Raw genomic sequence first — 12,238 nt, 5'->3', positions numbered from 1 at the left:
TTGTTGCAGCACATAAAGTCTCCTAGATGCCCTCTTCCACTACTAGACGTATCCCTGTATATGGCTGATATAAGGCAATCACAGTGTACTGTGTCATATAGGACTTGCACATAGCCAAAGATGTGGGCCGGGACTGGGAAATATTGCCCTTCTCTCTCACGTCCTAGCGCTGTGCAGAATACCACAACCAAGATGGCCGACAGCGAGTAGCACGTAGCGTGCACACTGCAGGACCCAAAGAACGCCTGGTCCTCGGTCTCCCTGGAGACAAGGCAGTCCCTTCCGCCTGCATGAGAAATATAATTCTCTTATAGCTACAGAAAATGTGTAATAGACATGCGGGTTGTGCTGAGATGTTTTATAACCTACAACACGGGTATTTATGGTGAATACGTGCCCAGTACTGCTGGTTGGTACACGTGTTCTAGACAGGCGCTACCGAGGACACTCGCCCACCCAACAACGTTGTGAATTCGTAGCAAAGAGCACGATGGCGGCTGCTGAGCAGGGAGGGAAGGAGAGGGAAGCCCGGGGGCTCGGTGCCGAGGAGGACATGGAGTCCGAGGAGGAAGAGCGCGGAGATGGCTCGCCGGAGGGGACGGGGCAGTCTTCCTCAGAGGAGGAGGATGAGAAGGAGAATGAAGCCGAAATTCAGAGACTGGAAGAGCAGGTGATGCGGGGTGTCCGGTGTACCGGGGGGACAGATGGAGCGGGGGCGCAGGGCTATGGCCTCCCAGCCACGGGGGCGCCAAGGAGTGCCCACACAGAACTTAGCGACTCCTTACAAGTCTTCCCTGCTTAGAGCAAGAGAAGGTAAAAGAAAGTCAGATGATCTATGATGGTCGGTGTCACATGTGCGCCGGAACCAGCAGCCCATCGCCTCAAAATACACGAAAAACATTCAGCGCTTTTTCTTCTGGACGGAAAGCGGACGGACCCCTTTGTAGTCACGGGGCCCGTCCGGGGCCGTTGGGTGCTGCGGCCACAGGGGGGCCCGTCCGGGGCCGTTGGGTGCTGCGGCCACAGGGGGGCCCGTCCGGCGCCGTTGGGTGCTGCGGCCACAGGGGGGCCCGTCCGGCGCCGTTGGGTGCTGCGGCCACAGGGGGGCCCGTCCGGCGCCGTTGGGTGCTGCGGCCACAGGGGGGCCCGTCCGGCGCCGTTGGGTGCTGCGGCCACAGGGGGGCCGTTGGGTGCTGCGGCCACAGGGGGGCCGTTGGGTGCTGCGGCCACAGGGGGGCCGTTGGGTGCTGCGGCCACAGGGGGGCCGTCCGGCGCCGTTGGGTGCTGCGGCCGCAGGGGGGCCCGTCCGGCGCCGTTGGGTGCTGCGGCCGCAGGGGGGCCCGTCCGGCGCCGTTGGGTGCTGCGGCCGCAGGGGGGCCCGTCCGGCGCCGTTGGGTGCTGCGGCCGCAGGGGGGCCCGTCCGGCGCCGTTGGGTGCTGCGGCCGCAGGGGGGCCCGTCCGGCGCCGTTGGGTGCTGCGGCCGCAGGGGGGCCCGTCCGGCGCCGTTGGGTGCTGCGGCCGCAGGGGGGCCGTTGGGTGCTGCGGCCGCAGGGGGGCCGTTGGGTGCTGCGGCCGCAGGGGGGCCGTTGGGTGCTGCGGCCGCAGGGGGGCCGTTGGGTGCTGCGGCCGCAGGGGGGCCGTTGGGTGCTGCGGCCGCAGGGGGGCCGTCCGGCGCCGCGGTCGCAGGGGGGCCGTCCGGCGCCGTTGGGTGCTGCGGTCGCAGGGAGACCGTCCGGCGCCGTTGGGTGCTGCGGTCGCAGGGAGACCACCCGGATATAAAGGCCCTGCAAGTGTGACTTTCTTTTCCGGTTTAATGGCGCACAGGAACTGAACGGATCCCTTGGGATTTAGTCACGGATGTGTGTGGTTTTTTTTTGTGGTCTCAGGAAACTGAATCCCCAACACAAATGTGCCACGTTGAAGGCCGCAGTCTGAGTAGCCGCCATGTGGTGTGCCCACTGGTGGTGTTCGCAGAGTACAGGCTGTACTCTATGACCTTCTGTGGGCGGAGGCAGATTAGGGGCGATGGTAAAGCATGTGACGCACAGCGTTTGTTGATCAGTGAGGGTCCGCAGTGCTAAACACTCAGTTTTCCAGTGCAGAGAGTCACTAACCGTGCAGGAACTACATCCCCATCCACTAGGGTTCAGTGGGAATCCCTAGGGTCACCCCCTTCCACCTCGTATTTGTGGAAATACCCCTGAACCTGTTAGGCCACAGTTACATGAATACGTCATAGATAGCGTTGCATAGTGTCTTCACGCCATGACCATCGTGTGGGCACAGGAGCGGCACTGTGCTATCATTGCAGAAGCCGGGCTCTGGGTGACAGCTGGGCTGCCGCCCTAAAAGCGGGGATCAGAGACACCTTCGATCCCAGTAGTGTCACCTGTCCTACAGAATAGGAGATAAGTATCTGATCAGTGGGGGTCTGACTGCTGGAACGCCCACCGAGCACGAGAACTGGGGTCCTCAAGATCTCCAAATGCATGGCGTGTCATCATGTGGGCACACTATTACCACCTAGACCGCTCAGGCTGACTGCCGCCTGTAAAGATGGCGCTGGCGGGGGACCAGTGGGGACAGGTGAGTATCAGCTACTCCTTTGTACACCAATGAGATGTCCTTTTACAAACCTCAGATAACCCCCTTAAATTCTGTTTAGGATCCTCACCTGGTTTTGACTTCCTCCTACTTTATGGCACATCTCCCGGTTGTGGAGAGGTCTTACTTTATTCCGGCAGTCTGAGCACATGATCATGTCGGCGATCTTTTAATGGGATGTTCCCAAACTATTATTTCATTGTCATGTGCTGAAAGAATAGAGTCGAGTTGTGGCTGTCCGCGGACAGGTCCTTGCACGGTCCGTCTTGGTTAAGTGGAAGTTACTGAATGAGTGCTATGCAGTTGGCTATAGACATAAAAGTGTTGATTGGCCGGTGAGGTGTTGTTGCTGTGGAGGATAGAGGACATTGGGCCCTCCTTAACTCTGAAGTCCTACTTACCTCCCCTAACAGGGGATCTTGGGCTGTTTCAACAGACAATGTAGTATAGGTGGGTGTTAGTTTCTACCTCTAGGGTCGATATAGCAGCCATCGGCCACGGAGCTTTGTCCTTCAGGAGCCATGTATGATTGTAAACCACTGATCCAAGTGAACAGTCAATATAATAAGTCCTGTTTTGTGATTACTTATTACCCTCCGGTATCACCGTGTTCCTCTATATTGACATTAGTCTGACATGTTTCTTCCCGCTCAGCTCTCTATCAATGCCTTTGACTACAACTGCCACGTGGACCTCATAAAACTCTTGAGGCAAGAGGGAGAACTGGATAGATTAAGGCGCGCCCGTCAAAAGATGAGCGAACTTTTTCCACTAACTGAAGGTATGTATATGAAATACATGGGTGATCAGCACCTTAATGGACACTAAGGGCTCGTCCACGGGTATATGGGTAAAACGCTGCGGGTGTGTGACGCCAGCTCTACCAGCAGAGACCGTGTGTGGCAACGAATGCACTGTGCGTTACCGAGTATCTCTCACAGTCATGCGCAGTGTGACTGTCTTCTTTCTGCTCTGTTTCATAGCGGGGCTGCATAAGTATCGCCGCCCACACGCAATGAATTGCGTATGGACTGCGTTGCATACACTGGCATATAAAAGAGTAGGGCTCACACTGCGTGGTACGCCGAGAAATACAGCATACTGCGATCTATTTCTTATGCGTATTTACATGTAGTGTCTACACGCTCATGTGCATGGATCGATTTACTTTTATTGACTCCATTCACGGCGTGTCACGCGTAATACATGGTGAAAACACGCTCGTGGACATGAGCCCTAACTCTTCACACCACTTGTGCTCCTCTCACAGCATATATGTATATACTCAATCTTGTAATATACTTGCATTAAAGAAACACCCCAGCAAAATCACATTTTTCCATCTCCTTGCCTGTCACACACTGCATGGCTCCTATGTATATTGCAGTCACTTCCCTGCTGTGCAGCCTCCTGTATTATACTTATCAGCCACCATCTTCATTTGTGGATTTCTCCCTGCTTTCTCTTTCATTATTCTGTGCTAGCAATCCTATGATGCATCACATGACCATCTAGAGACTTTACCTTCTCTGCCTGCTGGGAGGATACTGTAATTATAATTAAGCTCTACATTTACCTACAAAATCTAAAGGCCATAAGTTATGGAGGGTGAGCTGTTATCTCCTTCTGTATAACTGTGTGGCAGGAGCCTTTAATCATCACCAGTTACTGTGATAGGAATTCCCCCCCCCCCTATGAACAGTCTGTGTGGTACAGTCCATATCATTTAATCATACAGAAAGTTCTGGTGATCCTTTAAGAGAATAGAAGGGCGAGTAATTCATTGGGGGGGGGGGGGGGGGGGGGGTCACCATGAGATCACATGACCCAACTGAAGAGAATTTTTCAAATGAAAAGGAATAGCCAAACCAGGTACTCCTGTCTGACTTGTACATGCTGGAGGACTAGTAACATAATGAGTGGGGGGGAAAAATCATCGGAGCGTCTTTAATTTTCTTTGCTTTGCCACTGAAAATAAAGTATAAAGGGGCTGCCACTAGGGGGCTCTTGTCAAGCAACATAAGTACTATGCCACAGTATTACACCATCTTTGTGTTTTCTTCCTCCTGCAGAGATATGGTTGGACTGGTTGAAGGATGAGATGAAGATAGCTGAAGATGATTCAACTCGCGAAGCTGTTTATGAGCTGTTTGAGAAAGCGGTTAAAGATTATCTCTGTAAGCTCCAATTATCTTGATTGCACTCGTATACCCATCCACCCTCACTGTATCTGTCTCCTACACTGGGTAGCCTCATGTACAAAAAAAGAAACCCTATTGTTTATTTCAAAGCTGTACATTACACTGGGGCGAAGCGGAAAATGAAATTATGCATTCACAAATATATGTATAATTTTTTTTTTCTTAGGCCCAGAAATTTGGTTGGAGTATGCCCAATATTCCATTGGAGGAATGGGGGAAGAGGGTGGCATTGCCAAAGTTCGCACCATCTTTGAGAGATCATTAACAGCTGTAGGGCTTCATATGACCAAAGGATCGACCATATGGGATGCCTACAGGGAATTTGAGAATGCTATATTAGGAACCATACAGGTAAGTGCTTGTTTTTTCTCTAGAGAATAGAATATCTAGTTCTGATTTGGGGACATTTATTGACCTAGTGCCGTACATGGAAATGTGATGACTTTGTTTTATGCTGTAGCCTTTGCCTGGCACCATCCCTTCAGCAGACCAACAGCAAATGCTGAATACTCAGCTGGAGAAGATCCACAATCTCTTCAAACGCCAGCTAGGTGTACCACTCCTAGGTAAGTTCCTTTGAGCATTATCTAAAATTAAAACACTTTTTTTTTTTTTACTCTAACCCTAGAAATGAATGATGAAAGTAGACAACAGATAAACTTGCCCATGAAACAAGTGGCATTGTAGAAATCCTGCAGTGAACACGGGTAAACGTCCTGCTGGGAAACAGCAGAGGGGGATTGATGGACACTTCAGTTATAGGACTGGTCCATAGTCCCTGCCCCTCAATTGGCTCCTGATTGATGTATCCCGCTGCCTTGCGCTGGAGAAAGCTGTGTGTTCTACACACTATGCGTGCATTGATTCCGGACGTGCAGCGCACACATAGGTTTTGGAACGCATGGCATCGTCATGCTCAAGGGAATTGGAGACGTCAATTAGGAACCAAGAGGTGTGTTCGGAACAAATGAGGGGTTGAGAGAGCTTGGTCCATTTACAACTAATTTGCATATTGTGCACCCCATGTTGGTATTCATCACCCATAGAATATAAAGACATCCTGTTTAAAAATGATGCCAGTATAGCCTACAGGTGATTAATGCCACTGTCTGTTTAAAGGGGTTTTCCGGGGAGAATGCTATTGATGACCTATCCTAAGGATAGATGATCAATAGTTGATCGGCTGAGGTCTGTCGCTCGGGACCGAGAATGATCAGTTGATTGTGGGCCTGCTAACAGTGCCGCAATCGCACAGGTGTCGGAGTGCAAGCCTCTGCTCCGACCTCTGTGAAGTGTTGATTTCAATGAGAGCTGCCCTTCCGAGTGACAGACCCCAGCCTATCAACTATTAATGATCTATCTTGAAAATAGGTCATCAAAAGCATTCTCCCTGGAAAACCCCTTTTTAACACTTCCATCACTGTAGGCTGCAATGGTACCTGTTAACAGGTATGTCATGAAAAGCTCATGACGCTTCCGTTAAACAGATGCCTTACAGTGATCTGTCACTCATGGGTCATCGTGGTATCCATTTAATGCAGTGTTTCCCAAACTCCAGTCCTCAGGTACCCCCAACAGGTCATGTTTTCAGGATTTCCTCAGTATTGCCCAGGGGATGTATAGAAAATGGGGGGATATTAGAAGGCTTTGAAAGGTTATAGTAAATAAAAGCAATAGGTGAGCAGAAAACCTTGCAGCACGATGGAGCGGTCTTATACAAATAGTGTTTTGGATTTGTAACTACTCAGCAATTAGACTTTTGGAAAGTGCTCATGCTAATGGACATAATATCACCAGTGACGTTTATAATCTGAGGTCTGTTTAATGCTTGGCAGATATGGCATCAACCTTTGCAGAGTATGAAGAGTGGTCAGAAGAGCCCATTCCAGAGATTGTCATTCAGAACTATAAGAAGGCGATCCAACAAGTGGCGAAGTATAAGCCTTATGAGGAGGCACTGGTGAGTGCTGGACACCATCCTTCAAGAGCCTGGCGCAGTAAATAGGGAAATTGGTTGTCGGTAGAATTCAATGTTACACTATAATATGTTATATTGAATTCTATATAAATCAACAGACAACGATCACATCCGCTATTGGAAAGGCAGCTAGTTGAGAGCAAAAGTTTTTCATAACGTGAAAGGTATTTGACCAGAAACCCATAGCTGTATTCAAAATCCATGTCGCCTACATTTTTTTTCTATTGCACTCATGTATACTACTGTGGGTGAGAATTGTGGCATCCTCCAACACATGGCATGTTACAGTGGGTGCCACTGCAGATTGGTATGTATCACTGTGTGCCATTTTTACTTAAGGCCTCCTGCCATGACTGCAGTTGTATGGAGCTGTGATACAGCACCCATAGATGTATTACTGTACCTATGAATGCCTTACATTTCTTACAAAGACTTATTTTCATTGGATCCAATATGAATCCAACTAGAAGAATGACATGCTTCATCAGGTAGCTTACTACAGAGATATCCTCTTTAAGGCAGACACAAGGAGGTGCCATACAGAGGCACACATAGTACAGAAAGGGGTTTTCCAGACGGATGTCAGTGCCGGGTTACAATGGGGTCGGAGTAGAAGATGCTTCTCCGACCCCTGTGTAGTGGCCAGTGCTTTTAATTGCAGGTGTAGCTCTTTCTAATCAATGGGAGCTGCGCTTATAATTGCAGTGCAGCTCCAATTGATTTCAATGAGGGCCACACCTGTAATTACAAGCGCCAGCCACTACACAAGGGTCGGAGAAGTGGCTTCCGGTCCGACCCTGGTGTAGCCCAGCACTGACATCCAGCGATGCCTGGAAACCCCTTAAAAGCTGTATAGTATGAAGCTGCATCCACACATACTCAGTCGTATGGATGTCTATCTTTGTATTGAATGACTGTTAGACGTATAGTGATCCTTTAACAAAATACAGATGTAGCAAAGTTTAGCTTGAGACTTTACATGTTAAGATACTTTTCTGTGCCACGGTTTAATTTACCCTTTTATTTGCTTTAACATGGCTTTTGTTGTGTTAAGATAAATAGTTATACAAAGTTGTCAGCCAAGTTAAACTGTGCTACATCTGTATGTAGCAGAAACCATCTCTTTTCTCACATTTTTCCATTTTGTGCTCCCTTAGATGGCTGCAGAAACTCCAAAGCTGGCAGAATACCAGGCTTACATTGACTTTGAAACGAAGGAAGGAGACCCCGCTCGGATCCAGCTTGTGTTTGAGCGTGCCTTGGCTGACAACTGCTTGGTGCCCGATTTATGGGCCAGATACACACAGTATCTTGTGAGTACCTGGCTGTAAGGGCAATTTTAACTATTTATGGATAATTGGCTCATTTTGTTCTCCATCTATTGACTTCATAGTTAGGTGAATTATAAGAAGCTAATAAGACTGTTCTCATGACTGTTTCCTTAGGACAGACAGCTAAAAATCAAGGAACTTGTGCTTGGTGCCCACGATCGAGCTGTCAGAAATTGCCCATGGACCGTAGGCTTGTGGAAGAGTTATATCCTTGCCTTGGAGCGACATTGTGTTGAGCACAACACCGTAACTGGTAAGGATAAAGCATTTCATTAACCTGGCACTTTCTGCTAGTAATTACATTCATTTTAAACCCTTGCAACACCTGACATGCTTGTATGCGGGATCTGTATGGAGTGGACTTAGGAGCCAGGCCCACTCCATACATGGTGAGTGTTGGCTTTTATTAATTGCTGACACCCAACCGATTAACCCTTTAGATGTCACGATCAGCACTGTTGCTGCATTTAAATGGATTAACAGGCTCCAAAAGGCTCACAAGGGGCCATTCTGTAACCATTACCATTAAGCCCAGCCTGTGCAATATATTGTAAAACTACAACATACTGTGATACTGAAGTATTGCATTATATTGCACAAATGATTGCAAGCTCGAGTCCCCTATGGGGAATAAATTAAATGGAAAAATAACTAGCAAAAATAAGTTAGGTCTTATTTCTAGGAATAATTAAAACTATTTAAGGTTTAAAAAGCTGCTTTTTTCCATTTTTAGGTAACAAAATATTTTTTATGCTTTTGTTTTTTTTGGGGGGGGGGTTTAATAACCACTACTGAAAAAGTTTCATCTATTAAAATGGTGCATTATTTATCCCACACAGTGAATGCAGTTAGAAAATACAAAGCCACAGAATTTTACTTTTTTGGTCACCCTAGAATTTAATAGTGATTTAAAAAGTGGTATGTACCCTAAAATGGTAACAATAGAGTACAGGTCGTCATACAAAAAACATAGAATCACATTGACCGGGGAAAAAAAGTTCTAGTGGTCAGAAGATGGTACCAGTACCGTATTTTTCGGATTAGAAGACGCTCTTTTTAGTAAGAAAAAATCTTCCTAAAAAGTGTTTGCATCTTATGATCCGGAGAGGAAGCTGAATGTGATGGCCGAAGCATCATATTCCACTTCTAGATAGACCCGTGTGAGGGGAGAACTATCTTAACTGAGTGGGTGAAGGCCTCACCCCTTGGATTGGCACTTTTGCAGTCCAGGACATTGGCAACCCAATTGTGCACCCCAGAGATGCAGAATGCCGGAGGGCTGGAAGGTGGATCTCCGCACACTGACTGTGGCGGGATTCTAACATTGCCATGCCAATGCAGTTTTGATCGCCTAAGAAAGCAACTATGGTAGCATTTGGAATGGCGCGGGGAGTGACGGGAGGTGGGTCTGGTGTTGGAGGAAAGGAACGATTGTTTGCAGTCGATGAAGATGATGGATTCATGTAGGGACCATATGTCCATTAAGATCACACTTCTACGAGTGTGATAATGGACAAACGCCGGAACAGTAGGAGAGAAAGAATTGGGGTCCACTTGGTGATGTTAGATACCCAATTAGATAAAATTGGGTTGGTTAGAGATGCATTAAGTCTAGGATGACTGGATCTTCCCCAGCAAGTTCCGATGGTTCCTGGCAGGGTAAATGAGGGATCGGGATAAAGGATCACCACCTACAGGAGGCCAAACTACCTAAGGCCTGCATGCAACTAAAGATAGACACTTGCTACTCTCTAATCCTGGGAATGGAGTCTTGAGTCGATTCTTCCAGCAACGCTGTTCTCTCAATTACAGTAAAACTGCAACATTTTTGTAGAAATGGTTGTGGTTTTGCTGCCATTATGAAACTTAGGCCGCCTGCCCACGAACGGAAATCCCGCGGCGGGATTATCTGCGGGATTTCTGCCACTGAAAGCCTGCATAGGAGTGCATTACAATACGCACTCCTATGCAGACGGCCGCGGTTTGGCCGCGCGAAATGTCGCGCGGCAAGCAAACCGCGGCATGTCCTATTTTTGTGCGGGGCACGCACTCACCCGGCCACCGGCTCCGATCTGCGCATGCGCCGGCAGCCGGCACATGAAAGAGCCGGGGCCGCCAGGCGCGGGTGAGTACGCGCTCGTCCCTGCAGGCTCTCAGGTCGGGTCCCGCGGCGAGAATTCCCGCCGCCGGATCCGACCCGCCCGTCTGCAGGCGGCCTAAGAAGTAAAAAAAAAGGCACCAAAAATGGTGGCACTCCAATTAGACAATTCAGCTTAGCTGCGCTGACCGATTAGAAATGCTCCAATGGAGCCTAGCTAAAGATCAGTCAACAGTGAAGACCATAAAGAGCAGGTAAATATTGGATAGTGACTTCAATATCGTTTTAACTCCTTAGTGACCAAGCCTGTTTGCGCCTTAATGACCAGGCCAAATTTAGGCAATCTGACATGTCACTTTAACATATAACTCTAAAGGTTTTGCATATCCAAGTGATTCTGACTTTGTTTTGTTTTTTGCCACATATTGTACTTCATTTAAGGCTTAAGCAGACGTCCGAGTCGGATCTCGCTGCAAGAATTCTCGCAGCGTCTCCTCCTCCGCTCTGTCACGTGCCGGCTGCCACCCAGCCGCACATGCACAGAGCAGAGCCGGCGCGTCAGCGGGGATGTTTCCGTGCGGGCCTCTGCAAAGCTCACACAGAAATAGGACATGCCACAATTTGTTTACTGCGCAAGTTTTCACATAGTCAAATCACGGCCGTCTGCATAGGATTGCATAAACTAATGCAATCCTATGGCAGCGGGCACGGAAGGAAATTCACCCGTGTGCATTCACCCATAGGTGGTAAGAATAGACTGATTAGAATTTGTTTATATTTATTAAAAGCGCCAAAATTGGGAACATTTTTAAAAATTGTCTTTTTTTTCACATTTTCAACTGCAATATCTCAAATATATGCAAACATACTGTACAAAATTTTGATGAGCTATATACTTCCATCTGTCTATTTATTCTGGATGCACATTAGAAAAACTTTTTTTTTTTTTACCATTTAGGAGACGTACAAATTTAACATTAATTATAATCATTTGGAGGAACACTTTGTTTTCCTGCACCAAGCCAAGATTTCAAAGGCTCATAGGTGTCAGAATCATAGATAAAAAACATATCTTCACCATTTCCAATCCACTGTCTGACGTCTGAAGACATTCTGATTGAAGGTTGTACAGCCCTGATGTTAGAAGACGTCCGGCAGGGTATTCTTACTGTATATTACTGGCCGCTCTGTTGTTGGGGGGCCTCTCCAGCATGTCCCACACTGCAGTACTGGCTCTAGCCAGCAGATGGCGCCATTGTATAATGGCAGAAAGAGAAAGCCCCCTAGGAAACCCTGAATCCAAAATTCACTGAGGGGTGTCATGAGTATTTTGACCCCACATTTTCTTGTCAGGCAATTTAGAGGAGAAAAAATAAGACATTTTATTTTGCAAATATGTAATTTTAAACACAGGACTTTTTTTCTATAGTGCACATGAAAATGAAGATTTGCACCCCAAAATGGATCCCCGTTTGTCCTGTGTTCAGAAACATATCCGTTGTAGCCCTAAGCGTCTGTATGCACAACGGGGCCCAAACCGAAAGGAGCAGCAAACTTTAACTGTTTTTTGTTAACTTTTATGTGATCGGCATTATCGTGATCACGTGACCGAGGACCGCTCACCGCAGCCCTCGGTCACTGTTACAGGCTCTCGTTTGCCTTAAGTAGTCAGGTGCAAGGAGATCTTAAATTTCCCGGGAATGCATTTATGTTGATGGATACTAGAATATTTGGCAGTGTGTTTCTAGTACTAATTGCCTTTATGTTGTATTTTCTTTTTTTTCTGTGTTTTTTTTCTTGTAGAGACTTTTGAGAAGGCTCTAAACGCAGGGTTCATTCAAGCTACAGACTACGTGGAGATTTGGCAGTCCTATTTGGACTATCTCAGACGAAGAGTAGATTTCACAAAAGGTAACAATCTTCCGTGTGCTTAATCCTGTACACTCCAGGCCTGTTTTGGGCCTTAAGGACCTAACCTATTTTTCCATGTTTTTCATAATACTTATAGTTTTGAAGTTCACCTCAC

At 47.7% G+C, this 12,238-nt stretch overlaps 1 protein-coding gene across 1 annotated transcript in view; it reads left to right on the top strand.

The window, feature by feature from the left end:
• The first annotated feature begins 450 nt into the window (after window positions 1-450).
• SART3 (spliceosome associated factor 3, U4/U6 recycling protein) overlaps window positions 451-12,238 on the top strand; it is a 37,080-nt gene continuing 25,292 nt past the window's right edge. Inside the window, exons 1-9 of the mRNA XM_066603837.1 lie at window positions 451-670; window positions 3,259-3,385; window positions 4,677-4,781; window positions 4,972-5,156; window positions 5,266-5,371; window positions 6,641-6,765; window positions 7,941-8,096; window positions 8,229-8,367; window positions 12,016-12,123. Coding sequence (XP_066459934.1) covers window positions 491-670; window positions 3,259-3,385; window positions 4,677-4,781; window positions 4,972-5,156; window positions 5,266-5,371; window positions 6,641-6,765; window positions 7,941-8,096; window positions 8,229-8,367; window positions 12,016-12,123 — 1,231 coding nt within the window. The 5' untranslated portion in view covers window positions 451-490. The remainder of the gene's footprint in view (window positions 671-3,258; window positions 3,386-4,676; window positions 4,782-4,971; window positions 5,157-5,265; window positions 5,372-6,640; window positions 6,766-7,940; window positions 8,097-8,228; window positions 8,368-12,015; window positions 12,124-12,238) is intronic.

Source organism: Eleutherodactylus coqui, chromosome 5 (assembly GCF_035609145.1).
Source record: "Eleutherodactylus coqui strain aEleCoq1 chromosome 5, aEleCoq1.hap1, whole genome shotgun sequence".
NCBI classification, from domain to species: Eukaryota; Metazoa; Chordata; class Amphibia; order Anura; family Eleutherodactylidae; genus Eleutherodactylus; species Eleutherodactylus coqui.
The sequence above is the reverse complement of the archived record's forward strand: the minus strand, read 5'-3'. Positions and strand labels throughout refer to the sequence as shown.